Raw genomic sequence first — 23,956 nt, forward strand, 5'->3', positions numbered from 1 at the left:
TGTTTTTCTTGTTCTTTTCCTTTTTATTAATCGATCACATGCACTAATAGCACTATACTCCAAAAACCTTAATTTATATATATAATATAACTTTCCCTGAAGTTAGAGTTATTATCAACTTGTACTGAAGTTAAAAAATAATATTAACGGTTGAAAATATTCTAGCATATATGACTAATGTGGATGCTCTTAGATAAGTTATTATAAACCACCAAAAGATTATGTTATACTTCTTTTTTCTTACAATCGAACATTAAAAGATATTGCTTTTCTTGTAATATGGTTAGACCACTTGGACGTATTAATGAAGGGTTAAAAACATGCAAGAAGTTGTGCTCGAACCTATTCTGGAAATTGACTTTCAAATAAAATGAATGGGAAACTTCCTATGAGTTTCAACAGATGAAGTCAACGGCGAACCGCTGGTTCCCTGCGGATCGAGTTTCCAGCCAAATCCTTACTTCAGCCATGGCTGAAGGCAGTCCTAATCGCCCCCCTCCGTTTCCCCCTGACCCTCCCGACCATAGCCCTATTGTTTCTTTTTCAGACTTTCCCCCTCTCCCTCCTTCCTCTCCCTCCCCCCCCTCTCCCCACTCTCCTCAAACTGCTTTTATCGAGCCTGAGAGAGTGGTTCTAGCTCTCTCTGCTCAAACTGATGGTCTCTTACCTCAAATCTACCCCTGTGGTGGTCAATGCCCAGGCTCAAGCCATTCTCAACTCCTACAACCAAACCCTAAACCTCATTCCCAGATCTGATACTCTTGCTACAGTAAAAGATAGCAGAACAGTGGCTCAAACTGATGGTCTCTTACCTCAAAACCCTCCCAAGGTTACCCGTCGAGTCCTTAGGCCAAACTCGAAAGAAAACTCTGTCAATCCAACTGGCCAAAGCGCTCTGCCCACTCCTACATTGATCCCTGTCGACACAAGAATAGACCATAACTCCCCCCTCCCTCCCCCACTTCTGCCTACTCCGCAAGTGAATCCCCAAATCCCAAACCGTTGCCCGAGTGTTTCGGTCTTGCCTCCTTCCTCCGTTCCCCCTGAGCCCCAACCGCCTTCGGTGAACCCTCCAACCTCCACCCCAGACCCAACCCCTCTGGTTCAAAAGCTTAAGCGTGGAGCTGACCGTTCTCTCTCTAGATTAGCTCCCGTAAACTACTCTCCTGAGGGGAAGCCACGAATTGTAATCCCTGATGATGTATTTCAGGAAGGAGCAAAATTACATAAAGATTTTATCATTGGTAAATTTAAAGGCAGGCTTCCTACTTACAAACATATCCAAAGTGTTTTGAGCCACATGTGGGGTAAAGGTCAAAAGTTAGAAGTGCACCTTAATCACTCCAATAACTCTATGCTTGTAAGGCTGCCAAATGATTATGTCCGCACTAAGGTTCTGGAAAAGAAGCTGTGGTATATCGGTGAGTGCATGTTCCTAGTGGCACAGTGGGATTCGTCTGGAGGGACCACTGCTGACCTTGAAGCTATTCCAATTTGGGCCCATCTCAAAGGGATGCCTTTTGACCTGATGCATCAAAAGGGCATTAGTTTAGTTGCTGGACTGGTTGGTGAGCCAAAGGAGATGGACGAATTCACAAGAAACTTAGTCAGTCTGACTGAAGCACATGTTAAGGTGGAGAGGAACCTAAACGAACCATTGCCTACTTCTGTCGAAATTGAAAGATCCAGTGGTGAAGTGATTACCATTAATGTCGAGTACCCTTGGATCCCTCCCTCCTGCTCCCACTGTAAAAGCATAGGACACTCTATTAGATTATGTCCTAGTGTTACCCCATCCTGGTCAGAAACGAAAAAACCTTCTGGTGATCCAGTAACAGAGAAGAATCAGAATGTCAAAGCAGATTTTACCTCCAAATCTAAAAAAGGAAAAGAACATACTGTTCTTGCTTCCCCACAACCCTCCCAGGACTCTGAAAAAGCAAGCAGTTCTGCCTCCCCCCTTCCAGCAGTTGACTTAGTCAAAAGTCAGACTGGTTTTGCTGCTGCCCTGCAAGTCCCTTCTCCCCCAACTCCCGTCGCCACCAAACCTGTAGAGCCAAAAACAAACAACCTTTCAGTTTCGGCTGGCCACACAAACAACCCACCCTCTCTTAGCCCACCCATATTGGATAGTACCTCCCCAATGGACTGCTCATCCCCCCATCTATCTCCAAATAAGCTCATTTCCCTTAACCCCTTTAGTGTCTTAGACTCCCAACCTCAAACCTCTACACCCACTTCAAAAACTCCACCCCCTGCCCCCATCATTACTGAACTAAATCAACCCACTGTGGCGACTCTCCCGTCCATGGGAGAAGCCCCACTCCGTTCCTAACATCCCTTTCCTTTTCCCATATATATACAACCTTTCTTTTGGAATGTCCGCGGACTGAACGACGCGGAAAAACATAGACCTTTCTCTTCTTGGCTTGCTTCTCACAAGCCTCTTTTTGGAGCTATTATTGAAACCCACATAAAGGAACCGAACCTGAACAGAGTCATGAACCTTACCTGTCCTGGCTGGCATTATCTGTCCAATCACAACTCTGATGAGGATGGGAGAATTGTAATCATCTGGAAATCTCCTGCCACAGTAAGTATGCTGCATCAATCAAGGCATATGGTCACTGGTGAAATAACCATTCAAGGAGGCCATAGATTCTTTTTCACTGCTATTTATGCGCCTAACCTGAGTGACGAACGCACTGATTTATGGTGCGAACTCATGGGGATTCAGCAAAGATTCCACCTAGACTCCAACCCTTGGCTTGTTGGTGGTGATTTCAACCAAATAGTACACCCCGCAGAGCACTCAAATCTGTTGGTCAACCACCTCACCTCCCGTATGCTAGAGCTTCGTGATTGCCTCCTTCAGATGGAGCTGTTTGACCTTCGGTACCAAGGCCCTCTTTTCACCTGGTCGAATAAAAACCCTATCAACCCCATCGCAAAAAAGCTAGACAGATTGCTAGTAAATAACCACTGGCTCTCTACTTACCCTAACAGCGTTGCTTCCTTCCTAGCCCCAGAATTCTCTGACCATTCTCCTTGCCTCCTCAATCTTGCTGCATCTCTTCCCTCTGCTGGCACAAAACCATTTAAGTTTTTCAACTTCCTCACATCCCACCCTCTCTTTCTCCAAACGATTGGATCTGCTTGGGACTTGGCTGGAAATTCACATCCCTTGGAAACAAGTTTGTCAGTACTGAGTGCAAAACAAAAAACACTAAAAAGAGATTTAAAAACACTTTCAAGAGAGAATTTCTCAGATATTCAGAATAGGGTGAGAGAAACTAACCGTTTGCTTCAAGATGTGCAGGTTCAGGCAATGTCTACACCATCCACTGACCTTTTCCACCAGGAGAGAGAAATGCACGCTAAGTGGGAATTCCTCAGGAAGATTGAAGAAGCTTATTTTAGACAGCGCTCTCGCATAAACTGGCTAAGAGAAGGCGACCTGAATACTGCTTACTTTCACAGAATGACACAGACCCGCAATGCTTTCAATGCCATCAGGTCATTCACTTCCCCCTCTGGTAGTCTAATTGTGGATCCGCAGGAAATGTGCAGGATGGCCGTAAGTCATTTCCAATCAATCCTCAGCCCAGCTTCTCTGGTGACCATCTCTACCTCTATAGCTTGGTTCAGGTCTGTGATCAGTTACCGATGCCCTCCAGAACTGCAACACTCAATGATCAAGATCCCAACTACTGAAGAAATGACAAAAGCTATGTTCAAGCTAAATGCAAACAAGGCACCAGGCCCTGATGGCTTTACCTCAGCTTTTTATAAGTCTGCATGGGGAATTTTGGGCTCAGAAGTCACTACTGGTATTCTCCACTTCTTCCAAACTGCTTTCCTCCCTGCTGCAATAAACGCAACTATTCTGGTGATGGTTCCAAAGTTCCCGGGTGCCTCCTTAGTATCAGACTTTCGCCCCATCTCCTGCTTAAATACCCTTTACAAGGTCATCTCAAAGCTTCTTGTAACCCGGCTGAAACCCATCCTCCTAACTCTAATCCAACGTAACCAAACTGCATTTATAAAAGGGCGTCTGTTAGTTGAAAACACTTTATTGGCTGCGGAGCTGGTTAATGGTTACCACAAAACTCGGGGACCCAAGAGAATAACAATCAAAGTTGACATAGCTAAAGCTTTTGATACTGTCAGATGGGAATTCTTATTTAGCTGCCTAAGAGGTATTGAGGTACCAGAGATTTACCTGCGGTGGCTGAAGGCCTGTGTATGCACGCCAACGTTCTCAGTAGGCTTTAATGGGCTTCTCCATGGTTATTTCAAAGGCGGAAGAGGGTTAAGGCAAGGAGACCCCTTGTCTCCTTACCTTTTTGTCCTTGTCTTGAACTGCCTCTCTGTCATGTTAGATAGGGCTGCAGAGGAAGGGAAATTTTAATATCATTATAACTGTCAGAACCTAAAGTTGACTCACCTCTGTTTCGCTGATGATCTCTTGATCTTCATAGATGGGTCCTCTTCATCTGTAGACAGTGTTCTCCAAGTGTTGAAGGAATTTGAAGAAGCCTCCGGTCTGGCAATCAGCCTACCAAAAACCAGCTTTTTCACCTCAGGACTCTCACAACCTGAAATTGACCATATTAAATTAACTTCAGGCATCAACCATGGGCAGCTACCAATAAGATACCTAGGGGTGCCCCTCTGCACTAAGAAACTTACTCTCCTTGATTGTGCTCCTCTGATCCAGTCGGTAAAAAATAGACTGAATGCTTGGTCAACAAAGTCCCTATCCTTTGCAGGACGCCTCCAGCTTCTCAACACGGTTATTGCTGGAATCTCCAACTTCTGGTGCTCTGCTCATGTACTTCCCAAAAGATGCATTGAAACCTTGAACTCCCTCTGCAGGGCTTTCCTGTGGAAAGGCACCACTGAGGGCCAACACACAGCACGTGTAGCCTGGAATGTTGTGGTCAACCGGAAGGATGAAGGAGGGCTGGGGTTACGTGATTTGTGGTTGTGGAATAAAGCTTGCCTGCTAAAGCTTATCTGGATGCTCTTTTTCAGATCTGGGTCAATCTGGGTCGCTTGGTTCACTGGAGCTTATCTTTCAGGAAACCTAAGCAACTTCTGGACTTGTAAGCAGAAGAATCACCACTCCTGGTTATCAAACAAACTACTACGAATCAGGGAGGAGGCTTACCCATGGATAAAGATGAAAATAGGAAATGGTAGAAGCTGTAAATTCTGGAGTGACCATTGGTGCAAATTAGGCCGTTTGTCATCATACCTTAATGGAGAAGGCCCCCTGGGTATTCATCGAGACATAACCATTGCAGACTTATGGAGAAGAGGCGGTTGGAGTTTACCACCGTCGAGATCAGAAGCTCAAGTCAACTACCAAACTGAACTATCCATCATTTCCTTAACGGATCAACCAGACTCCTACATCTGGTGGATTGATGACCAACTGAAGGATGCACATACCACGGGGACTATCTATCAGGCTATTAAGCAGCATCAACCGACGGTTCACTGGCATAAGATTGTTTGGTTCAAAGGAGGAATTCCCAAACATAAATTTCTTACCTGGCTTTTTATGCTAAACAGGTATCCTACTCGTGACAGACTAATCAACTGGGGTCTGCAGGTTGATTCCTCTTGCCTGCTATGCGGCTCTGGGGATGAAAGTCGCGACCATCTCTTTTTCAACTGCCAATACAGCTTGCTGATCTGGACCACAGTATCTCGCCGATGCTCCCTAAGCGTGTCACCAACTTGGACTAGCATGATTCAAAATCTCATCAACTACAGAGGATCTGATGCAGCAAAGAAACTACTCCTCATCGCTTGGCAAGCCGCGATCTACTTTATCTGGACTGAAAGAAACCATCGGCTACACCAGAACTCCTTCAAGTCAGCGGATCTCCTTCTCAAACAAATTGACTCTCTAGTGCGGAACAGAGCACTAAGCTTCCGTGCTTCCAACCCGTCCTTAACAGCAAATCTTCTGCTCCTTTGGTTCGCTGGATCTACTCTCTAAGGCTCTCACCTAACAACCCTAATTGCAGATGTGTCTTTGTGCCTTCCCCGAAAGTGATTCATCACCGTTCATTGATGATGGCCAAGCAAAGTGGTTTGAATTGGTTATTGTCTCAACCGTTTCTTTGGTTCTCTCCTAACTAGCTGGTTCGAGTTTGGTTCACTCTGTTTCAACTTTGGTTTCTTTCAAACTAAGTGGGTTCTGTAATAGCTCTTAATTTAATTGTTGGGCTTCCAACGTTGGGCCTCTGGCTCTGTTAAACTTTGTATTTCTTCATGCTTTTATATTGAATGCCTTTTAACAAAAAAAAAAAAAAAAACCTATTCTGGAAACATGTTTCATAAAGCAAATGCCACCGGTTGGGTCTAATTAAACATAGAAGCGTAATAATACATATATACTCCCTCAGTTTCATAATATATGATGTTTAGAAAAATATCTTTGTTTTACAATATCAGATGTTTTCAAATTTTCATACAACTTTTATATTAATTTCATATTTTATATTATGCAGTATTGTTTATGATTAGTTAAACTTTTTAAAAAGTAATTATTTTCAATATGCGTGTTTCAGCTAAAACATCTAATATTTTGAAACAGAGGAACTATATAAAAATTAAATAAATCTCTCGCTGTCCAATATTTTTGAGTACAGGTTCAGAAAGTTAAAGCTTATTATAGCACTAAAACTAAAAGAGATCTAATCGAGGCAAACGAAAATTTAGTTGACACAAAAATAAATACTTATGAGCGAACACAAATTAAAGGAGAGCAAATGAGAAAAAGAAGCAAAACCTACTACTCCCTCCATTTTATATTACTTGTCCTTCTAGACAATAATTTCAGTCATACTAAAAAACAATTAAATGTTTTATTTTATCTCTCATTTAATACATTATTTTCATTTAATACATTATTTCATTTAATACAAGTAATTAAAGCTAAAAATTAGAGGTAAAACTGAAAAATTTGATTCATAAATTACATGTAAATACAAAACAAAAAGTAATACAGTATGAAACAAAAAATTAACTCTATAATGACAAGTAAAAATAAACAGTAGGAGTAATTAACAAGTTTTGTTTGGTTTCCAGACTTGCGTGGCTTTCACATTCTCAACCGCTTCTGGTGTGATAGCTTATGCATCATCTCTTTCGAACAATTGATATATGCCTGCCAATATAAAACAACATTAAGATACCTGTATGTCTACCTCATTAATCTTATGGAAATCTCTTTCTTGAGCATAAATTTTACTGCAAATGACTGGTTTCTTGTTCATATGTGATTTGGATCATGAAACAGAGCACCTCAGCTTGGTTTTCAAGCCTTTTTGTTTTATTTACTTTTGCATGTCTTCTAATGCAATCAACTCTTTTAAAGGCAATGCAGTGGTCCAAAATATTTGTATTGAATCTCCCATCACCAGTATGGATATGGCGCAATGAGACTAGGAAATTGTTGCTCAAGAAAGCACAGAATGAAGCAAACATCATTGAAGTTTCACATCAAGAGCTTAAGTTTCTACTTGATGAAGATTATTACAAGATGAGAAGAAGCTACACACCACAATACTTTGCTGAGGATTTTGATCAGACGAAAAAACATAAGAGACTATTTACACACACTAGAGGAAATCAAGCCATTGTGGCAGGACGAGCTGAAGCTATTAATTGTGACTGATGGAACACTTCTGCTTCGTTACTATACTCTTACTTTTGATGGAGTTGTGGTTGTAACAGAAGATGTGCGTGCGACTCTTTTCACCTGTTCAGGTGATGCTGTTGTTTGCAGGGATAATTAAAATGCTAACAACTTGTCCTGAGATGTTTAAGTACCAAGATGGGTTGGGGCGAGAACTCAGGTTTGCAGCCGCAGTGGGCAATTGGTGCAGTTAGAGTTTTCCCTACTGAAAGCGAAACAAAAGAGAGCAGGTTTATGTTCCATCTATGTGATATAATATAATATCACGAACTCAGCGTTTATACAAAACGTTGTAAGCCGTGTGTGAGATGTATACTGATGCAAATTGTAATCCAATGTACAATCAAATTTTGAGGTCACAATCAAATTTTGAGGTCACTGATAACAACCATGTAAAATAATGAGGAAGAACAACTGTTTCCCCATGATCTGTCTTTTGTTCTAACTCAGGTGCGGGGTCACAAAATTCCTCTAGCTGACGCAAGTCTTGACGCTCATCCTGTACGGTGTGAATCGATTCTACAAGCTGTCTGAATCTTCCAAAAACTCGGGTTACTTCTGTTTCCTATATTGTACAAGAAGGCTATAAACTCAAAGCAAATTGTTCTATGTATCCACTGCAGTATTCTTTGGCCTCGGAATCTCCACTGTATTTGATTACTGTATCGCTGCTATCGTAAGGCACTCTTCTTCCAACTCTTTGAATCTGTTCTTAGACCTGATTTTTTCCAGAGCTTCTCCGGATGAGACTTGTTACAGATGCAATCGGGTTGTGGGTTCGCATAGAAGTTCTCCTCTAGCCTGGGAAGTGCAGCAGACAGTCTCGCATATGCCGCTCCAATTCTGTCTTTGTTCAATCTCTTAACCTCTGAAGAAAACTCTTCCCAAGATATGGCACCCTCATCAAAATGATCTATCAGTCTAACAAAATTCAGCCTGAAATAATCACAAGAACAAATCAGTGATAAAGAAGCTACATAATCTCCAAAATGAAAAGCTTCATTCCATGTTACCATACCTGTCTGGATTTATGGACTTCCTAAAACCTTCAAACCTTCTGTGCCCTTGTACCGCCTTAGCCATATTCCCATCATATGTGTACACAAAAACATCACTTTCAAGGGCCACAATGTAGTCCAATGCAGCAAGGCGGTTCTGGTATTGACTGAAAGGCTCTAACTCTTCTTCAGTCGCAAGAGTTGAATGGGAGTATACATTTGGGTACTCTGCACGGAAAGCATCCATACTCTTGCTTCCATAGATTTCACCAGCAACTATATATACAGTTGTGGAGGACGGATAACCCATTGCCTTTAGAAATATAGCTGCTTCCCGCGGAGACATTGGACATCCCCCTTGAATACGTCTCTCTTGGCTATCAATCTCTTTCTCCTTCCAATGTTTGACACTGTACCTCATGATTCTCAGCTCTTCAGCTTCCTCAGTTGTAAGATTGTGGTTGCATCCTGTAAAGGCAAGCATGTCCTTCTCATATCTGCAAATCCAAAATCCATTTGATACAAAAACTAAGATCCAAATTATTTCCCTTGTTTATGATAAAAGAAATGTAGGATTTACCTCAAATGCAGAGCGATATACGGCTCACTGTTGTTTCTTAACCGGTTAACCAAAATCTTTCCTAGCTCCTCGATCTCCTTGGTGTATAGCAGTGCCTGGTAATTAGCACGACATCTCAGTCGCTGGATTGATGGTGGCAAGCCATTGTTAGCAAGCCGTGAGTCAGTAAGCGTGAACTTTAACACCTTGTGACGTTTCAACAGTGGCAGCATTTCGCTTCTGTAGTAACTAGCCTGTATATCAGTTGTGAATTTAAGAATTTACTTCTCATGGTGGAAATCCCTTACATCCATATAGGAGAAGAGATAAAACTCTGAAAGTTAACCAAGAAACCTCACTAATATTAATAAGTCACGGACCTTCGACCAAGAAACAGGGGCCTTGAGAAGAGGCTTCATGGCGGCATACTGAGGAGGCAAGTACTCAACAATGTCAACATCGTGTTTAAGTACGTTCATGAAGTTTCTCCAGTCAAAAATATCTTTGAACGTGCTGCAGACAAAATAATATTTATTGGCATTTGGCTTAGTTTCTTGTAAATATCTTGTGGTATCAGGTCAAAAAGATTTCCAAGATCTAAGGACAAGACCTCGGGTCAGTCCAGAAAGATTCATGGTCAAGAAGAGGAAGAACAAGAGTTGCATTCATAATCTTGGCAACAGCAACCATGTCACATATCTGCATATGGTCAAAACCAACAAATAATGGTAAAACAAAACAGTTTACCATGGAGAAACCAGAGATTAATACCCCCGTACTAAACTTAAGAAGTAAACTCACCCCAGTTCTCATCTGATTCAATCCTCCATTTGCGTGTACTAAAAGATACCCATTGGTTTGGCGGTGCAGTCCTAGACAAAGACATACACCAAATACTGAAAATTCAGAACTGCAAACTCAATTAAAGAAAGACTAGGATTTTAAGATAGCAACATACTTGTATAGTTCTTAGGACGTGCCACACATTGGCGATAATTTCCGCTTTCAGGTTTCTGCCAAATTTCCGGAATCTATGAAAAGAGACAACAAAATGATAAGATCCATGACCAAGATCCTCGGAAATGAAGTCAAACAGAAAGATTTAATCTTCCTAACATTGCTAAAACAGAGGAAATGATAAAGAATTAGTTAATCATCAAAACCTGTAAAAGACCTCCGATTACACTGATCACAGAGAACTTCTCGTACTTTAAATCTGTTACTTAATGAATTTAAGGCAAGTTACAATTAACTCAACAAAACAGATTAGACACTAACACAGATTAAAACCACACAAGGGTTACATCTAGTCAACAGCAATGAGATGTCAACCAATATAAACTTGGATTGTTTTGGAACTTCAAGATTAAATATTGCAGAACCTAAAGAACTAAACGATTAAAGATTTTCCATTTCAAGTCTATAAAATATGCAGAAACTAAGGTCAACTGATATTGTAGGAAAGTATGATCCACACATCAAAGCCGCCTAAATCCAGTGACTATTATTGCTCGTCAAGGTCTCAAATCCAAAATCAAAAAAGTAAAGTTCCAATACAAAAGAATTTCAGAATATAGCAACACCACCGAGATCCTGATTGTCAAAAAAAAAGAGCTATCATAATTGCTCAATGATAATTCAATTGGGCAATCATTAAAGTTGTTCTGAGAATTCAACTTATCACCCACCCCACTAGTTCCCAATAGGGGACACTAATGCAAACAGAACAATTTCAGATATTTTCTAGATAACTATTCAACAAAACCCTCAAACAAGTCAGCAGGAACAAACACAAAAAAAAAGCAAAAACAGAGTATTGATCCTAAGTACTAGTAGTATCTAATTAAGTAAACAACAATTGCAGATTTTGAGTATTCCTCAATTGTTCACAAAGATTGAATTTTCAAAATCCCTAAATGTTTAATGTAAAGAGACAAAGAGGATAAAAAAAAAAAACTCACGGGAAGCTTTTCGAGAAGCCGCATTGGCTGAGAAGAAGCATGGTTCTCGGCAACTTCACGTTGAGCCATAGACAAATCATCACGAAGCGTTCTAACGACGACAAACTCATTCAAACGAGCGTGATCAACAACGCGTACACCACCCATAAGGTAGACCCTAAGGAACACAGACGCAACAACGAGCACCATGAGTAAACCCAAGATCCGACGACCCACGTTTCTCCCCGATCTAAACCCTTGCCCAGTCACAACCGTCGATCCACCAACAAACGGAATCCAGAATCTTCTCAGGTAACGAATCGCCGGGTGATTGTAGAATCGGTGATGGTGATCGTGATGGTAATGAGATCCAGTAGATGAAGAAGAGTTCTCGGAAGATGGTGACGAGTCTTGGCCACTCGCGTCTCCTCCTCCGTCTAAATCCGTTGATCCAACGACGGGTAAGTTAACTGTATTGCAGAAATCGGATGGATTCGTGGGTCGTTCGGAGATTACGTCTAGAGAATCGGCGACACGGCGGCGAGTCGTGGGTGCAACAGGTACGGGGTTAATCGCTCCGGCGACTGACATATCGTCGCCGGTAAAGAAAAAGGAAATTTCAAGATCAGAAAAAGGGAAAGAGAGAGAAAGAAGAGAGAGAGAGAAGAGGTTGAGTTTTTGGAGGGAGGGGGGACTAGTTGACCATGTTCTGGTTTGTCTTCACCGTCACCGTGAAAGGAGGGGACGACGAAGCTGAGAGTTTTTTTTTTTTATTTCTTCTTCTTCAGATTTTATTTTATATATTCGCCAGTGTGTATATGTATGTATGTACGTGACTGTTGTAATTATTTTTATTTTTTTTAAACTATAGTTTTTTCATTTTACTGGTTTACATTTTTTTAATGTATGGATACATTTCTGGAGTTCATCACGTTTGTAGCACATCTCTCTTCAAATAAATTTTGGATATTAGAGTAAACAATATACGAAGAAGAGTGATTAAACGTGTTCTTAGTTAAAGAGAGATAATAGTTTTTTTTTTTTTGTCAAACAAAGAGAGATAATAGTTAAGCATATGTTATGTACTTTTGTTAATAATGAAACTTTATTAGTATAAGAAGAGTGAAACTACATTGATATAAGAAAGTTATAAGGCAAGTCTTCATCGTGACGAAGATGCTATAGAAGAAGGGCGCACACCTTCACTGCCAGTGCTACAAAAGCCATCAAAGAGATTGGTGGATTAATCAACTTTGTACCAAATTACTTCTCTTAACCATTCAGATTATAACAATTTGGATAATTCGAAGTGAACGAATCAGATTACGGATACAAAAGAAAAAAGAAGAATAAAATCACAAGTAATAAATTAAAAAAATTCGATAAAACCGTGGCGATGTGTCACTGATTTGACTTTTGGAATCAAAATAATAACACAGTGAAATTATTAATGGATGGATGGATGAGATTTTATTATCAAAACAGGTCACACACGTGTGTATAAATTACAAGTGAAAGCGCCCATAATATTTATTTTTTCTTTGCCTTTTCATAGCAGAGCAGAGAGAGAGACTAACAGAAACAGTCGAGAGAGAGAGAGAGAGGCCCAAGTTGCGTAGCCGTAATCGTCCTCCTTCCTCGTCACTCTTCCCAAGATCCTCTCTGTTCTTCGATTTCGTAACCCTAGCCTCCTCCGCCTCCTGATTTCGCGTTTTCTCACGATCGAAAGAAAATGGTAGCTGATAGCAAATCCGACCTTCCCTTGCCCAAAATTTTCGCTTGCAGTGCCTTCGCTGCTTGCGTCGGCGAGGTAATTGCCGGATTCCCTCGATTTCTCCTTCTCTTTTTACTTTTGATTTTCTTCTTTTCGCTGAGTATATATGCTTCGATTGTATCGTTAAACTTCAAGAACTGTGTGTCGCGATCCAGTTTTACGCGGAAATGTATTTCGAATTTCGTTAGAAAATTTCCCAGGTTCCGATCAGATTGATCTTAAATCTTTCTTGTCTCATCGTATAGCTTGAGAATCGATTACGTGCTTTTGCTTCAATGGAGAATGATTTGATTGATCTCTGCAGTCGGAATATACATATTTTTCAGGAGCTCGTTGTGTACAGTTTAATCGGTCAGATCTGTGACCGTAATTGAGTTTTAGGCGTTTGTATTGCAGTGTTAAGTTACGCTTGGGATATGATTTTGCGAAACATGAATATGATGAGACTTAAGAGTTGAATTCATTAGAGCACTGTAGTATTTGTTATTGCAACGCAACTATATAATGTTAATTACTCTCAGAACAAACCTTATCTTCTGTGTTGCACCGTTTGGTATTGACTTTGTTATTTTCACCACCTAGATATGCACAATTCCGTTGGACACTGCTAAAGTTAGGCTTCAGCTCCAAAAGTCTGCTCTTGCTGGAGATGTTACTCTGCCTAAATATCGTGGATTGTTGGGAACTGTTGGTACCATTGCTAGGGAAGAAGGTTTACGTTCACTATGGAAAGGTGTTGTACCTGGCTTGCATCGTCAATGCCTCTTTGGTGGTCTTAGGATTGGAATGTATGAGCCGGTGGGTTACAAATTTCTACTTCTTTCAATGCTCTATAAAACATGCTTAAACTCAGTGTCTTCGTAGTTATTACTCAAAAGACGTTAACCAATTTTATTCTCCGCAGGTGAAAAACTTGTATGTTGGAAAAGACTTTGTGGGTGATGTTCCATTGAGCAAAAAAATTCTTGCTGGTTTGACAACAGGTTAGCACAGCGGTAGAAGAAACCCAGGATTTAAGTTTCCTTCTTTATCACTTAACTTGGCTGATGTTGTTGTTGTTGTTGTCTAACTCTCAGGTGCACTGGGTATCATGGTCGCAAATCCCACTGATCTTGTGAAAGTTAGGCTTCAGGCTGAAGGAAAACTAGCTGCAGGTGCGCCAAGACGGTATTCTGGAGCGATGAATGCGTATTCAACAATTGTGAGACAGGTAATTATCCTGCCTTGGAAGTTGAGATTGGGAATAAGTTGCTTCAAGTATGCTTCATATCTTATATTCTTATTAATCTGGCTCTGACAGGAAGGAGTCCGAGCTCTTTGGACTGGTCTTGGGCCTAACGTAGCAAGAAATGCAATTATCAATGCTGCTGAATTAGCGAGTTACGATCAAGTGAAAGAGGTATGAAACAAATTATTCTCTGTCTCACTTCTCTCACTGAAGGATCCTGATATTTTAACCAACAATCCTGTTTTTTCTTTCGTTCAGACAATCTTGAAGATTCCGGGTTTCACTGACAACGTTGTCACACATATTCTATCTGGACTGGGGGCAGGATTCTTTGCTGTCTGCATTGGCTCTCCTGTTGATGTGGTACGATATCTACACATGACACTGAACCTTGAGTTTGTTCGCTACGATTCCTGATTGTCTTCATGAAATCTTGTTGTGTGGCAGGTTAAGTCAAGAATGATGGGAGACTCTGGTGCTTACAAAGGCACTATTGACTGCTTCATCAAAACTCTGAAGAGCGATGTAAGAAACTCTGCTTCTGATCCCTCTCCGTAGGTTATTGTTATAAAGATATCCCCAGAAAATGTTTCTTACTCTTGAGTTTTGCTCTACAGGGTCCTATGGCATTCTACAAGGGTTTCATCCCCAACTTTGGACGCCTTGGTTCATGGAACGTCATCATGTTTTTGACCCTCGAACAGGTAACAACTAATGTAACTTTTACTGTATCAAATCTAAATCAATCACGCTCATCTTCTAATACCGGTTCTTTAATACTTCAATCCAGGCAAAGAAGTATGTCAGGGAACTCGATTCGTCAAAAAGAAACTGAGACACAAAAGTTTTAAGCAGAGAGAATAAGAGCTACATCGTTTTTTTTCTTTTCTTAATTTCGGTGATTGAGAGAGGCCAGAACTTGGTCTAATATTGTTCTCGGAATAGAGAGAGAGTCAACTTTACTTGAAAACTGTGAAATAAAATTTCCGTGGATTGCTCATATTTTTTGGCTGTACCATTCCAACATTTAATAACAAAACAATACATTTTTCTCCCTTTCTTTCCAGTTCCACAAAACTGAGAAATCAAAAATAGACAAAAGAAGAAACTCTTGAAGAAGAACGAGGTAACAGCATCTCAGCACAGTTTCTTATTTTCTGGAGGAAAAGCCAATATCTCGAATCTGAGGTAAAGCTCTTTAGCTTTGTTGCAGATAAACATAACAGATCCATCAATGTAATCTTCATATCTCTCATAGAAAGCTGGAACCGTCAAAACCACCAAAACGCCTGCCAATATAGCCAAGAACACCACCGCAAAATGAATCTCCAGCTCAAACCATTCCAAGTAATAATATTATAAGAGATTTAAAATATTTACTTACTGGTGTGGCAAAGTGTCTGAAAATCCATGAGGCTTCCGATCAATGAGATGAGAAACAGAGAGATTGCTACTTTGATATACAACTCTGAGTCCCTTCCCATTGCAATGTCATACGAAACTTGGAGTAGTTTGTTCACATGGATGCGTAACCATATCGAAGCTTCTTCTGCCATGGCAAGTGGCGGTGATGGCCTGAAGAGCCAAAGGAAACCGAATTTAGAAATGTAGTATATTAATTACAAGTGATAAAACTTATAATATTTTAAATTTACCTGTTGAGAATAGAAGCAGATTTGGACCAGAGGAAGAGAATAGAGAGCAAGAGAAGAAGAACACTTGAAAGAAGAGTGAAGATGGTGTAAGCAAATGCCTCGAACACCATCCATGAAGCTATCGTCACTGTAACTATACCAACACTCACATTCTTCTTCCTCCACAGCATCACATCTGCAACTGCAGCAGATTCATTTTCATAACATGTTACTTAGAGGTAAAGAAGAGATCACTTTACCATTAATGATGATAGGAATCTAGATTCACTTTACCAATGTTCCCTCCCAGAATCTCATGTATTGTTCTCTCTCTGTTAAACAGCTTGTCCGAAGAAGAACCCATTTGAGAAGAAGAAAGATCAGCAAAACTTGGATTCAGATGATCTCAGATCCCAAAAAGTTACCCAGATATTTTAGATTTTGCTCTGAATGTCAGAAACAGATCATCATCATGTACCAGAAAATCCTAAAGCCTCAAATCGAATGAACCTGATGTGTCACTAGCAGAGAAAGTAAAAAAAAAAGTGTGAAGAGACTAAAGTTGGGTCATCACCATCATCATCAAAGCCATCAACTTTGAATATATATATAGAATTAATTCAATAATTCAAAGGCTATGCTCTGTTAAGATAAAAGTAGAAGAAGGTGTTTGTTGGCCTCTCGATGTATTATTATTTCCAGCCTAAAAGTGTTATCCTTCTTCTTAGTCCAGAGGTTTTTTCAAACTGTAAAAAGTTGGACTAGATGAATGAAATTTACACCATTCCCTTTATATTTGCAGAATCTTTTATAAATTGGACTACCTTTTGGAATTTACATATAGTAATCATAAAACAATTTAAGACTGTTTTTTCATTTTCAGTTGTAAATTCCAAAAGGTGAAAAAATTTATTCTGAATCTAAGGTTGTCAGAATGTAAGATTGGCTTGGGATTTACCAAAAAGAAATCAAACAAAAAAAAATTCACAAACCATTTATTCTTTGGTTTCTTTAGAAGTAAGGTATTTTTTTTTCTCTGTTCTGTATGTAAAGTGTAAACTGTTGTTGATAAACTATTGATAACAAAACCAAAACAAAGAAACAAATGTGAATATTCCCCACCTCCATCAATAAGTCTTGTTCTCTATTTCCTCTGGCTACTTTTTTTCCTCAGTTTCCTTTTGAGAAGTCCCTATAGCGCCGAGATTGGCCCCAGCCGCAGAAGCATCAAGCAAACTCGCTGCAATTGCTGCCTTCAAGTCATCATCTTCCATCTCTGAAAAAGCCTGCACTTCCTCACGTGACAATGCCTGATTTTGTCTTTGTTGATCTACATTGGCATTACTTCTGTTGCTACTGGCAGACGAACCTTGTACTGAGCTCGTGTTCTTTATTATCCTCTCTGCATCTTCAGGAGAAAGCCACTGCCCGAAACTGTTGGAGGCTTCAGATGAAGAGGACATGGGACATTCCTGTGGGAAGTTTCCTTTCACTATGAAGATACTCCATCCTGAGCCTTTGAGAGAGTCGAGAAACGCAGAGAGGTAGAACTTTGATAAATGTTGCGGGGCAGCGAGGAGGCTGTCAAAGTTATACCATTCTCCATTCACTTTCCTTATGCAAAACCAATGGTCATGCAAGTGGCAGATAAAGGCGCTTTCAAGCTCAGGGTCTATCTGCGCAGGCTCTGCATCTGGACAATTGAGTGGAATCACTTGTAAATCCCACACTTCCAAAGCTTTTTGCAAGACCTGTCAATCAAACCAGAAGCTTCCTCAGTGAAAATAATATGCATAGAGAAGATACATATACTTTGCAGTTTGCACAACCTAGATGCACATGTTTGGAATGTTTTACCTCATCCAACTTCAACACAACCATTAATAGCGCTTTTACTTTAGATGCTTATGAATTATGATTGGGATGTGAATCTCTACTCAGTGCAATAAGAAGTTTGCAAGCAAAATTGACTTGTGTGGCAACAGACTTAGCTACAAATTAGTTTTAAAGCCAGGAAACTACAGATAATACCTAACAAATCCAACAGACACCTTCTAAAGTTCCTCCATCTCTCAGCATAAAAATGTTTGTACAAAGAAGCTAATGATTCGCCAAATGTGTTCAACTCAGTAAAAAGACGCATAATTCACCATTTACTAATCTCAATACTACTTGAATCGATCATTAGCACTAAACGTTCATATATTCAATTGGTACCTTAAACTTCAAAAAACGAATATAACCATTCAAAAGGTTTCCACTTTAGTCTTACCCAGCAACCTAATGAACTGTAAAATTCGAAACCCTAATTACGCCTAAACTTACAAGAACACAACAATAACAAGAGAAAGAGAGCTTGCAATTTCTAAATGTTGGATACGACTCGGGGATTTTGAATTTACATAAAAGAAAGAAAACACGAAATCAAGAAATCGCGATTCGTGTTACCTGGATACTAAAATCGCCACCGAGGGAAACATTATGCGACACCTCAGAGTAGAAATCGCCGGACGAAAACCCACCGACCGCGGCGCCTTCAAGCATAACCTGACGCTCCTTCCTATCAAGATCTGCGGCGACGGCAGCCAAATCGAATTCGGAGAAGAAAGGTCCCTGCAACACCGTGTTGACGCAGTGTACGGCGCACAGATTCGACTCTTGTACCTCGTGATACAACATCCCTCCGTTGCTCGTTCGTTCCATTGTCGATCAAAGATTTTGAAAACAAAAAGACTTAAAAAGATTCGGTTGTGGTGAAATATAAAAATATTGCAGCGATGCGAAAGTCTCAAAGTGATTTGATAACGAAGCGATGAAGAAGAAGATGAAGTAATGAGAGGAGAGAGAGATCGCAAAGTTACAAACTTTTTAACCCTTAAAAAAATATTTAAATAAGGAAAAAATTGAAACAAAGGATGACACAGGCCCGAAACTGTTTTCAATATAGGCCCAATATCTATAATCCTAAGTTTAGGTTTTACTTGCTTCCCAAGTTAGGTTTCTCGATATTTTGCTGAAGGGATTACTCTCGATTGTTTCTGAACACAATTGTTTCTGACAATCTCAAAATCATTCATTTGTTAGCTAAGAGGTGGTCAAAAAGCTTTAAACAAAAAGGTCATAAAAGAGTTATCAATAATAGCAAGGACAAGAACAAGAGTTCAAAGATCAAACATGCTAGCTTCCAATCAAGCAATTTATTTGCCAGACATATACACCTAATTCTCCAACCTTCATCAAAATTCAACTTGACCACTTAGCATGTATGTGTTTACTAGTGGCGTCTTCCATGATTCCATCTGGGACTAAAAATCTGTTCCCATCTAATGCACCTTAACCTTTCTCCTTGGTGTTTCCTCCAAAAAGCAGCAAATTTTTCCTTCCAAGTAACTGTAATACCGGATCGAGTGATCACAACAACATTCTTAGCTTCTTTCAACCATTTCTGTTTCCACAAGTCATCGTCTGATGTCAGATACCGTAACTCTGTACAAAGGCAAGCCAACTTTGCAAGACTTGCTCCAGGAAGATATTCTAGTATCTTCAGCTTTAGCTCTCTTGGTAAGCGCATCAAACATGGTGGAGCTTTATCGCTTAGACCAATCAACAAGGGGATCACAAGACCATATTTTACCATTCTCCAGAACTTGGATACCTCGTGGTAGATCCTCGAAGAGCCTCCTTCTTTGTCAGGCTTCATAGGCACAAACACACGCTTATCAAGAACAATCCTATGCAGACTAGTCCCACTTAGAATTCCGTACACTACAACCATATAACCTAAGCTCTGAAACTTCACAGTAACGTACTCGATTGTATTGGTATCCTTAGAAGTAACTAGCTCAGGAAGCGTATACCTTAAGGATACTGAAGGTAACTCCTTTGAAAAGCTAAACTTATCAGAGCCAGGATTGAACAATACAAATCCAGATTCTAACATAAACGCATGAACTGACATTGACATTGCCAACGTAGTTAACTTACTGGTATCACCTAGAGATGTCAATTGGTCTCTAAAACCATGGGCTGTCCGGTCCAAATTAATTTGGACTAGTTTTGGTTATTACCAAATTTAAAACGGTCAAATGGGCCTAAAACCAATTTAGCCCATTTATATATGGTCTAAACTAGTTTGGACGTGGGCTGTCCAATAATCCTAAAAAATTAGCCCATTTTTTTTTTTTCTCGCCGCTTCTCTCTTTCTTCGTGTATTTATGAGTATTATAAGTGTATTATGAGTGTATTATGAGTGTATTATGAATTTATAAATCTTTAGCTTTATAATTATGAGTTTATAAACCTTTAGCTTTATAATTATGAGTTTATGAGATTATGAATTTTGCTTCAATCTGCAACCAATGGACAGACCAATTGGTCATGGTCCTATTTGGTTTGGACATATTTGGATGTGGGTGTATTTGGGTCTTGACACATAAATGACCATAAATTGTATGTGTCCAAATGGACATGCCCATTTGGTTATGGACAGACCAATTTACAACCCTAGTATCACCACATTTCTCCATCAATATATTTTTTCAGGAAGAATGGTTCACTATGTTGTACGGTACAACTTAATTCGATCTAGGGTTCGATGTGCCTCACCTGATTCGGAACAAACTAATTCGATAGATCCTGAACAGATGCAACAAAAGTAGAATGATAGAGAGAGTAGTAAATAAGATCACCGGAGATGTTACTTTAAGAGATCGGAGAGTATCCTCCGGCGATGGTGCGAAGAGCTCGTCCTTACGATGAGGTAACAGATCAACGGAGAAAGCGCTGATATATTGATCCTTAGCTGGAGATCTTAGGCATCAAATTTTTTCATTTTTTATCATTTTCATATAATTAGATATTGCTACGTCCCAATCTTTTTACTTAATCAAAGAAGCATTTTACATATAAGTATTCAAAATACATAAGCATAGCAAAACCAAAAAACAAAACCAACCTAAATCACCAACAACTAGACCACATATATAACATTTACAAGCGAAACACTTTCAAACCATACCTTAACAAACACTGTTGACTCCAAATCTCTTTGACACCAGTTCCTTCATCAATGTGCTCGACCTACAGCTTTCTTGTACTTGTAGCGTTTTGAAATCCAGAGGTACACTAAGAAGTTGAGGAAACTTAGAGTTGCCAGCAAGTAGAAATAGTAATCAAGATGGCCTCGGTTCAAGTTATCCGGTATCCAACCCGGTTTACCGTTCTTCTTCGTTACCTTCATCACAACCGTCACAAGAACTGTGCTTAAGTAGTTCCCTAACGCAACCGTGGTCAATGACAAAGCAGAGCAAAGACTTCTCATGGCATCAGGAGCCTGATCGTAGAAAAACTCAAGTTGTCCTATAAAGGTGAAAACTTCTGCACAACCGATAAGTAGATACTGCGGGACCTGCCAGAATATGGACATAGGGATCTGTTTCTCGTCATATGCATTGTGACTTTTGACGTAATCAAGCCTCACGACCTCAAGTACTCCTGCTGTGATCATGGCAAAGATTGAGATCACAAGACCTATACCATACGCTGAAGCTGAGTGAAGCCTCGGTCATGGCGTGTGAACTTTCTTGCGAACGGGACAATGAACTGGTCGTATACAGGAGTCCAGAATAGTACACTGACCGTGTCGAAGAGTGAGAGTGAAGCTGATGGGATTTCAAAGTTTGGTCCCATGTGTTGGTCCAAAGTGTTTCCTTGTAAGACAAACATTGTGTTCATTTGGCTGTACACTGTGGCGAACACTATCCCCGAGGCCCAAACTGGAAGAAGTGTGATTATGGACTTGAGTTCTTCAACTTGAGTAACAGAACAAAGTCTCCACGGATTCACTTCCCCGTCTTTGATGCTATCAGATTGACTCTCAACCGCTGCTTTGTCGAAAAAACTGAGATAATATTCAAGACTTTGATTAGAAAACAGAGTTAAAGATTCAAACTTTAGAATTGTTAAAGTTTTGTTTCTTACTTTAAGTTATCAGTGTGCACGAGTTTCCTGCTACCTTTGATTTTACTCTCATCATCAGCCGTTTCGAAGAGCAGAGACTTATCCTCTGGAACCTTAACACGTATCTTCCGAAAAGCCGCAACTATAACCTGAAAGATCCGTGTAAGAGGACTCCCTCCAGGTCTCTGAAGCCTGTAGAAACGGCTTCCCAAGAAGAAAAAGCAAACCGCAATGACCATTGCGACTGTTGGAACACCGAAACCCCATCCCCAACCAACGTTCATTTGTATCCAGACAAGAACTGTCGCAGCAATGAGTGCTCCAACATTGATGGAGAAGTAGAACCAGTTAAAGAATGAGCTCTTCTTGACCTTCTCAGCCTCATCATTCTCATCAAACTGATCAGCTCCAAAAGACGAAACACACGGCTTTATACCGCCTGTTCCAAGCGCAATCATGTAAAGCGCGACAAAGAAAACAGCCGTCTGACCCGAATTCGGATGACATGTATTGCCATCGCAGTTACCTGGTTTAAGTCCAGGAACTGATGCTGATAATGTCAAAAGAGTCATACCCTGAAAGAGAAAAAAACAAACGTGTTACTTCCACCAAAAGATTCACATTTTAATCAACCGAATCTAGTTAAAAACAGAGCAAAGTAAAACTCACGGAGACATAGATGAAAACAAAGATTGCAATAGTCCAATATCGTCCAAGGTAAGCATCAGCTAGAAAGGCTCCAATCAAAGGAGTTATATAACATGTTCCAGACCAGTTCGTGACGTTATTTGCAGCCGTAGCATTGCCTTGATTAAGACGACTCTCAAGATAATTCACAAGGTTAGTACCCATGCCATAGTAAGCCAATCTTTCACAGCACTCGTTTCCTACACAAGATTTTAACGAACACAACAACAAAAAAAACTGATCAATCTTCTATATATGTATAACAATATAAATAAATAAATTTGGGACTTTATTTAGATAATAATAAAATAAACACACAGTAGATTTTAAGGTTTGAACTCTTTTTTATTTTCATTTTTGTCCATAGTGATCTAGTAGTACAGTAGTAACTATCACCCACCAAACTCGAACATTTTCCAATATAATTTTAAAATTTATTCTCTCTATCATTCAATTCCCTTTTCTTTATCGTATATAGAAGTATAGAACCCACTTTTTAATCATTACTTTAATTATTGAAATCTCTCTATAAATATTGTTTGTGAGTGGGCATCATAAAAACATGGGACCTGAGGTCATTTGCTTCAGCTGGTCCTGATCCTCCTATAAGAGTATAAGGCTATAATGATAAAGAAGGAAGGTTGGTGAAACGATAAGAAGGTTACCGAGGATGAAGCGGCAAGCTTTCCAATTTCCAGTTTTCTCCTTGTTTGCAGGATTTTTGTGAATATCAACAGTTCCATCTTCCGTATACACATCTTTTTCGTCCATATTCCTATATATAAATAATTAAAAATTACTAGCTTTTTCAACAAAGATGTAACAACCAAACACACACCTAAAGATCCATTTGAAAGATATAACAACCAAAGACACACCTAAAGATCCCTTTAACTAAAGCTCAATACTTGAGGTTTGAGCAGCAGCTAAGATTTCTAGATTTGGTCAATACATGAAACTAGTAGATTATGAAGATGAAGCAAGTACTTTTTATTCATGGTCTGAATAAATAGTTTCATGCTCTGTAACATCCAGATGAGCTTAACGGGGTGTAATGAACATAACAGTTAAAAAAAAAAAAAAAAAAAAAAAAAAAAAAAAAAAAAAAAGAGTCACACAAAGAAAAGAACAAGAGTATAAACAAGATTCAAGAAAAAAAAAAAAAGACAAACCTTTGTCCGAGACAGAAGTCGATAGTGACGGTGGCAGAGATGGCAGACGAGAAGAGATTTTATCGGATAGATTTAAAGAGAAAAAGAGTTGCCGAGGAATAACACGGCACTTGTCGTCGGTGTAATGAGTATGAAGCTTATAAAAAGGAAGCTCTGTATTTTATATCCAATAAAAATAAAAAAGGAGCGTAGCGTTGTTCACTTTTATTTCGATAATTTCAATTTAACGCCTCTTAAGTTTTGTAGTTTTCAGTTAGAGCCAATTTAGCTTTGTCACATTTATTTAATT

General features: G+C 39.7%; 5 protein-coding genes, 1 long non-coding RNA gene and 1 pseudogene across 8 annotated transcripts; 2 read left to right on the forward strand and 5 right to left on the reverse strand.

Annotated features, from left to right (window-relative positions):
* Positions 1 to 7,948: 7,948 nt before the first annotated feature.
* LOC104711987 (O-fucosyltransferase 28) lies at positions 7,949 to 12,187 on the reverse strand. 2 transcript variants are annotated; one of them, XM_087464915.1, is made up of 9 exons: positions 11,236 to 12,007; positions 10,438 to 10,490; positions 10,233 to 10,305; positions 10,076 to 10,146; positions 9,885 to 9,973; positions 9,655 to 9,787; positions 9,296 to 9,528; positions 8,736 to 9,212; positions 7,949 to 8,653 (listed from the first exon to the last, which is right to left on the reverse strand). In XM_087464915.1, exons 4-9 carry the CDS (start codon positions 10,085 to 10,087, stop codon positions 8,389 to 8,391), a joined length of 1,209 nt encoding a protein of 402 aa, XP_087321041.1. In that variant the 5' UTR covers positions 10,088 to 10,146; positions 10,233 to 10,305; positions 10,438 to 10,490; positions 11,236 to 12,007; the 3' UTR covers positions 7,949 to 8,388. The 2 variants fall into 2 exon arrangements, with proteins under 2 accessions (XP_087321041.1, XP_087321040.1); XM_087464914.1 differs by lacking the exon at positions 10,438 to 10,490 and having other exon boundaries at positions 11,236 to 12,187.
* Positions 12,188 to 12,689: 502 nt separating this feature from the next.
* LOC104711989 (mitochondrial uncoupling protein 1) lies at positions 12,690 to 15,272 on the forward strand. Its single transcript, XM_010428779.3, has 9 exons — positions 12,690 to 13,024; positions 13,571 to 13,786; positions 13,893 to 13,971; positions 14,065 to 14,198; positions 14,289 to 14,387; positions 14,475 to 14,579; positions 14,664 to 14,741; positions 14,834 to 14,920; positions 15,007 to 15,272. The coding sequence occupies exons 1-9, from the start codon at positions 12,947 to 12,949 to the stop codon at positions 15,049 to 15,051; spliced, it is 921 nt and encodes a 306-aa protein (XP_010427081.1). The 5' UTR covers positions 12,690 to 12,946; the 3' UTR covers positions 15,052 to 15,272.
* Positions 15,175 to 16,428, reverse strand: LOC104711988 (reticulon-like protein B12). 2 transcript variants are annotated; one of them, XM_010428777.2, is made up of 4 exons: positions 16,145 to 16,428; positions 15,872 to 16,046; positions 15,601 to 15,791; positions 15,175 to 15,505 (listed from the first exon to the last, which is right to left on the reverse strand). In XM_010428777.2, the coding sequence occupies exons 1-4, from the start codon at positions 16,212 to 16,214 to the stop codon at positions 15,354 to 15,356; spliced, it is 588 nt and encodes a 195-aa protein (XP_010427079.1). In that variant the 5' UTR covers positions 16,215 to 16,428; the 3' UTR covers positions 15,175 to 15,353. The 2 variants fall into 2 exon arrangements, with proteins under 2 accessions (XP_010427079.1, XP_010427078.1); XM_010428776.2 differs by having other exon boundaries at positions 15,872 to 16,052.
* Positions 15,951 to 16,568, forward strand: LOC147938991 (uncharacterized). Its single transcript, XR_015566042.1, has 2 exons — positions 15,951 to 16,089; positions 16,194 to 16,568. It is a non-coding gene; the product is annotated as an uncharacterized LOC147938991 (long non-coding RNA).
* Positions 16,569 to 16,833: 265 nt separating this feature from the next.
* Positions 16,834 to 18,713, reverse strand: LOC104711990 (ataxin-3 homolog). Its single transcript, XM_010428780.3, has 2 exons — positions 18,299 to 18,713; positions 16,834 to 17,601 (listed from the first exon to the last, which is right to left on the reverse strand). Exons 1-2 carry the CDS (start codon positions 18,551 to 18,553, stop codon positions 17,008 to 17,010), a joined length of 849 nt encoding a protein of 282 aa, XP_010427082.2. The 5' UTR covers positions 18,554 to 18,713; the 3' UTR covers positions 16,834 to 17,007.
* Positions 18,714 to 19,124: 411 nt separating this feature from the next.
* LOC104715645 (F-box protein SKIP22 pseudogene) lies at positions 19,125 to 20,779 on the reverse strand (annotated as a pseudogene).
* Positions 20,709 to 23,956, reverse strand: LOC104711991 (protein NRT1/ PTR FAMILY 8.1). The gene is given in 6 exon segments (XM_010428781.3): positions 20,709 to 21,388; positions 21,391 to 21,749; positions 21,830 to 22,383; positions 22,478 to 22,695; positions 23,161 to 23,270; positions 23,668 to 23,956. Coding segments are annotated over 5 exon segments (1,710 nt in total). The 5' UTR covers positions 23,267 to 23,270; positions 23,668 to 23,956; the 3' UTR covers positions 20,709 to 20,915.

Source organism: Camelina sativa, chromosome 9 (assembly GCF_030686135.1).
Source record: "Camelina sativa cultivar CO46 ecotype springtype chromosome 9, ASM3068613v1".
NCBI classification, from domain to species: Eukaryota; Viridiplantae; Streptophyta; class Magnoliopsida; order Brassicales; family Brassicaceae; genus Camelina; species Camelina sativa.

Coding starts and splice junctions, on each gene's coding strand:
- LOC104711990 (XM_010428780.3), bottom strand. CDS start 18,553: ATGGAACGAACGAGCAACGGAGGGATGTTGTATCACGAGGTACAAGAG. Junction 17,602..18,298: donor GTGGCGATTTTAGTATCCAG/GTAACACGAATC, acceptor TTTGATTGACAG/GTCTTGCAAAAAGCTTTGGA.
- LOC104711988 (XM_010428776.2), bottom strand. CDS start 16,214: ATGGGTTCTTCTTCGGACAAGCTGTTTAACAGAGAGAGAACAATACAT. Junction 16,053..16,144: donor GATTCTGGGAGGGAACATTG/GTAAAGTGAATC, acceptor AATCTGCTGCAG/TTGCAGATGTGATGCTGTGG. Junction 15,506..15,600: donor TCAGACACTTTGCCACACCA/GTAAGTAAATAT, acceptor CTATATTGGCAG/GCGTTTTGGTGGTTTTGACG.
- LOC104711989 (XM_010428779.3), top strand. CDS start 12,947: ATGGTAGCTGATAGCAAATCCGACCTTCCCTTGCCCAAAATTTTCGCT. Junction 13,025..13,570: donor TCGCTGCTTGCGTCGGCGAG/GTAATTGCCGGA, acceptor TTCACCACCTAG/ATATGCACAATTCCGTTGGA. Junction 14,921..15,006: donor TGTTTTTGACCCTCGAACAG/GTAACAACTAAT, acceptor ACTTCAATCCAG/GCAAAGAAGTATGTCAGGGA.
- LOC104711987 (XM_087464914.1), bottom strand. CDS start 11,805: ATGTCAGTCGCCGGAGCGATTAACCCCGTACCTGTTGCACCCACGACT. Junction 10,147..10,232: donor ACGTCCTAAGAACTATACAA/GTATGTTGCTAT, acceptor GTCTTTGTCTAG/GACTGCACCGCCAAACCAAT. Junction 8,654..8,735: donor AAGTCCATAAATCCAGACAG/GTATGGTAACAT, acceptor TGATTATTTCAG/GCTGAATTTTGTTAGACTGA.